The 5,000-nt window shown below is 37.2% G+C and overlaps 2 protein-coding genes across 2 annotated transcripts in view; both read right to left on the bottom strand.

Moving 5' to 3' along the window:
* Nucleotides 1–593, bottom strand: part of abhd6b (abhydrolase domain containing 6, acylglycerol lipase b) — a gene marked incomplete at both ends in the record, with an annotated part of 3,979 nt that extends 3,386 nt beyond the window's left edge. The window contains one exon of the mRNA XM_079226049.1: nt 469–593. Coding sequence (XP_079082175.1) covers nt 469–593 — 125 coding nt within the window. The remainder of the gene's footprint in view (nt 1–468) is intronic.
* A 4,041-nt stretch (nt 594–4,634) lies between these two features.
* The window catches only part of slmapb (sarcolemma associated protein b), a gene marked incomplete at its 5' end in the record, with an annotated part of 7,673 nt that continues 7,307 nt past the window's right edge, over nt 4,635–5,000 (bottom strand). The window contains one exon of the mRNA XM_079226456.1: nt 4,635–5,000. This exon is cut by the window's right edge and continues 183 nt beyond it.

The following is a 5,000-nucleotide window of genomic DNA, read 5'->3' as shown; positions in this document are numbered from 1 at the left end:
TTTATCTAGCTTAGTCATCTTTCAGACTAGAGGAAAGAAAACACACAAAATACACATTTAGGTGTTTATTTGATTACATTTCTATCTTTCAATTTTTTTAAATTTGGTCTTTTTAGCTTCCATAATGTGTCGTTTTTCAGAATGGTGGAAAGAAAATATCCCAAATAGGCATTTACGTGTTTATTTTACTATTTTGTTTATTTGCATCTGTAGATTTCTCTTTAATTCACCAAAAGTTACCATTAGATAATGCCTCATTTGCATATTTGAACATAACATTTCAGAAAACTTGTAATATAAATAAGAATCCTCAATAATCCTTAATGTCAGCAATCAACTGGAGAACGTTCATGTTGATATCTAGTAGTTATTCTTTTACTCTATTCACCTGTAGAGTCTAACACGTTATGTCGTCATGTATTTGGGGAATAATTATGATTTGTGGCTCATAAGAGGGATTTCACTCACCAGTAGTAGACTCTGATGAGCGCAGAAGGCCAGAGGAGGAAGGAAGCGACGAAGGCCAGGATGGGAATAGCCAGAGTTCCCCCCGCGATCATAATCAAGTTCACCACTTCCAGATCAGCTGCCATGGCTTTCCTACACACACACACACACACACACACACACACACACACACACACACACACACACACACACACACACACACACACACACACACACACGCAGTATGTCGGGGGAGGGGGTAAAGCCAGCGTCTCTGCAATGTTTTGTTGAGATAATAAATAATAAAAGAAGCGTCTGTCCACTTATTTCATTACCTTTCGGATGAGTTTTCTTTTCCCCCGTCCTGGTTTCTTGTGTCACGTGATCGCTGTGGTTCTGTTGATTAGTTTTACAGCATTTAAAAAGCTGTTGAAAGCACAAACAGTCAAACTATCTCTCTGATAATTGACATAGTCAAGATTTGAAATAGCTCTCCCCGTGGAGTGCAGTTAGTCCCGGCAGATTGCGTTTGCTCCGGATAAACTCATTGATTATTATATCAGTGGGGGAAACCGGGCCACCACATTATTCGGTCAATCTTTTAAAGTGAACGCGCAGCAGGAAGCTGAGTCCTGAGTGCAGGCCGCTCACCGTCCACTGACATGTAAATAAAAGAGTACTACAGGTATTACAGGTATTAACATGTTTCTGAAACGTTGTGTTTAAATATGTGGGTCAGGCAGTATCTTATCAAATATCTGCACATTTACATAATTTCCTCAGAAGAGAAGTCTGAACGTTGGATGAAGGTTAAAAAAATCTTATTTCAACATGTTAGAGTAAAAAAATACTTAATTTCTCCATGTTTTTATTAATAAATGTAGTGTAAATGAGGCTGTGCATACCATGTGAACAAACCCTTTTGTAAAAAGCTTCAGAATATATAGATATCACCATGAAACTTCACCACTTCATCACTCACATTAAGAGGATTATGTTTTGTATTACAAGTTTTCTCAAATGTTATGTTCTAATGTGCAAATGAGGCATAATCTAAAGGTAACCTTTTGTGAATTTATAAGAAATCTACAGACGAAGTAGTAAAATAAAAACCGAAATGTGTAAGAAAAGCAATATGTTTCCTTTAAGATACCAATTATATATTTGTGTACCAATATAAGCTTTGAGTTCAGAATATTAACGTAAACGTAGGATAGAAAAATAACAAGTAGGGCTCATTTTAATTGTCTATCCAGAACATTCTGTTATTTCTGACTGGAAAAGATAACAATAAACCAGTAATGCTCTACAGTCTTTCTACGTTGTATATCCCCACCACTGATAAAATAATTTAAAATGATACCATTAAAAAGGTAGACATTCTTCCTTTGTGCGTCGCTTTGGGAACAAGCATTTGTCAAAGCCTTCCACCAGAGCATGGATCCCCAGCTTCAGGTCCCACGCTCACCACCGGGTGTCATGGTGGAGGCCGACTGGAGCTCCTCTGTGGGTCACGGGCAGCAGAGGAGAAGGTTTGGGTCTCACTTCTTCTTCGTGGTTCTTTAAAGAGGTTTTCACTGAAGGGAAGAAGCAGAACTGATCAACTCAAACAAACCGACCCCTCAAGAGGTGACGACCCCAAGACTGTTGATTAAAGAGACGTTTTTATCATCATTTTTTTAGATTTGGGTATTTTTAGCTTGCATAATGTGTCGTTTTCCAGAATAGTGGAAAGAAAACATTCAAAATACACATTTGCGTGTTTATTGTACTACTTTATCTGTTTGCGTCTGTAGATTTCTCCTAAATTCATCAAAAGTTTCAATTAGATAATCTCTAATTTGCATGTATAAACAAAACATTTCATAAAACTTGTAACACAATAAATCCTCTTAAAGTCAGTGAAGAAGTGAAGTTTCATGGTGATATCTATGAGGTCATGTGTTGACCTTCTTCACCTGTAGAGTCTTCATCATGATGTCACTAAACTTCTCTTTAAAGGACGTTTTCTCTCCATGAGTTTGTTCTCAGACTCTGATCCAGAAATCTCTCTTCAGCAGCTCTGACATCACCAAACTTTACTCTTTCATTCCTTCATATATTCTGAGGGTTTATGCAGAGGGGTTTGTTCATAACATTCATAACCTCATTTATATAACACCTTATTGCTAAAAACATGGTGAAAATGTTTTTGTTATGACTGTTGACAGTATTTTCTGATTTATGAAGTGCTGCAAAGACATACTACATAATTCCATCTGTAGAAACCTTTGACTCAAACATGTCAATAAAGATGTTCCTAACCTAAAATATTCACATTTCTGTTCTGGAAATGTCTACAAATTAGCACATATTTAATAGGAAAGTGCCTCAATTACATATTTTAAACATGATATTTTCAAAAAACTTGTAATTCAACAAATATTTATCTTAGTGAAAGTAATCAACTGGGGAAGTTTCCTGGTGATATGTATTAGTTAAATGTAAAAACAGGTTGTTTAGAAGGAAGGAAAGCTCAAATTCTGAAGATTTTCATAAACAAATAAGCACTTCAGAATTAATGTAAATCAAAGCTATTTTAAGTCCAAGATCACACAGTAAAAAACAAAACATCTACTGCAACGTGCAGCTGCCGTTCTGATGCATCTCTGCTCCGCCACAGATGACCTACATACAAACTGGAGCAGAACTAAATGGACACGGCCGCGCTGCAGAGGGCCGGCGCTGTGTGGGAATGCTTCTCATGTTGAGGGGTTCGTACAGGACTCAAGAGGAGAGGCTGTCCTGCATGTCACACACACACACACACACACACCGGAGGTCTGAGCCTCGTCGTCACATCGGCTGCAGCATCCTGGTGGCGTCACTTCGGATCCTCAGAGGATTTCTTTGACGCAGTGAAGGGCCTTCAGTACAGAAAATGACGTAGCAAAAAAAAAAAAAAAAAAGGAAGGAAAAAGAGGGTCAGATGCGTCACCATGGACGACGCTTTCAGAGGGACGTTGCGAAATTTCAAATTTAGCAACAAGCCTCTCTTCCTGTTGAGAAATAGACTGCATCCTCTCTCCGTCAGTGTGGCCCTCCGGCTCAGAGGCCTTCAGCCCGTCACCTTCCAGCTCGAGTGAAGGCCGCCACAGCGAGACGACACATAAACTCTTATTAGCGTGCTACAAATACATAAAGATGAGAAAACAAAAACAAAAATAACAGCATTTAAAAAGGAATCTACTGGCAGAATAAGCCGGTTCTAGAAAAGGCCCTTTGTTTTTGCATCGGCCACCGTAGTTCTCCCACATGCAAAGTTCCAATTGGTTGCAGTCTGCGACCTCACCACTAGGCGGCGCCAGATCCTACACACTGCACCTTTAATGCACCATGATGACATCACTACATGTAAATATTTTAGGAGGGCTCCTTTCAGAACCACAGAAGACATTACACAACTTTATTCAAAGAAGAGTACTCATCACTAGTAAACTGACTTTTATGGAAACACATATATATATATATATATATATATCTATATATATATTTGGGTAGATACTCAATATCTAGATAGTCTATAAGAAACAGGTGTGATTGAATTATATGACCACTACAAGGCGTGTATGTGATATATATAAATAAATACATTTATTTTCCGGCGCAGAAGAGTGCTTCATCTTAATGGAAGGAAGAGAGCTGCGTATTTAAAATAACTTCACTAGATCCTGTTGATGAAGGAAAACCAGAGTTTACATACATCTGTTGGGGCGGTTTCACTTTAAATCCTCAAAGAACAACTATTGGTAGCACTTTATAATATGTACACACTATTTAGCATTAGTAAAGCATGAATAAACACTTAATTCATCATTTATAAAGCATGAAAACCCAAATCATGAAATGCATAATAGTCAAGCTTATGAATCAAGAATGAAACTAATGAGTTACTAATGCGTGTTCATGTTGGAATAATGCTTTATAAATGATGAATGAAGTGTTTATTCATGCTTTACTAATGCTAAATAGTGTGTACTTATTATAAAGTGCTACCACACTATTAATAACACTAAACAGAAGAAGAAAAACCCAAATGTACTGAAAACTCCCACTTTTAAAACACATATTAGTGATAAAAAATAATACATGAGCAGTGCCAGCACCACCATTAAGGGACGTATCCAAGGCAGTCATCAGTCCGGGGCTGAATTATTGTGACAATATTTATTATTCCGACAGTTACAGAGACGAGTTACATTTAGGGAGGCGATCAAATCTAAAATATCATCACCAAGACATATTTAGAACTAATTAAGTGTGTAGCGTATCTTTACATTCATTAATAGATGAACCTAGAAGTCATGATGGTAAAACAAAAACACACGGTCCTTCAAATAATAATAATAATAATAATATAATGATAGGGATACAAACAAGCTCGTTCATTTTGCACTCAAAACTGACATTCTTTTATTAACGTCTCTGTCATCTAAAATAGAGCATCTTAGAAATTAAACAGTGTTTAGTACGAGCCCTCCTAATTAAAAGTGCAGATATGATAAGGGGGCAAA

The sequence above is a fragment of the Taurulus bubalis genome (genome assembly GCF_910589615.1).
Source record: "Taurulus bubalis genome assembly, chromosome: 11".
Taxonomy (NCBI): Eukaryota; Metazoa; Chordata; class Actinopteri; order Perciformes; family Cottidae; genus Taurulus; species Taurulus bubalis.
The sequence above is the reverse complement of the archived record's forward strand: the minus strand, read 5'-3'. Positions and strand labels throughout refer to the sequence as shown.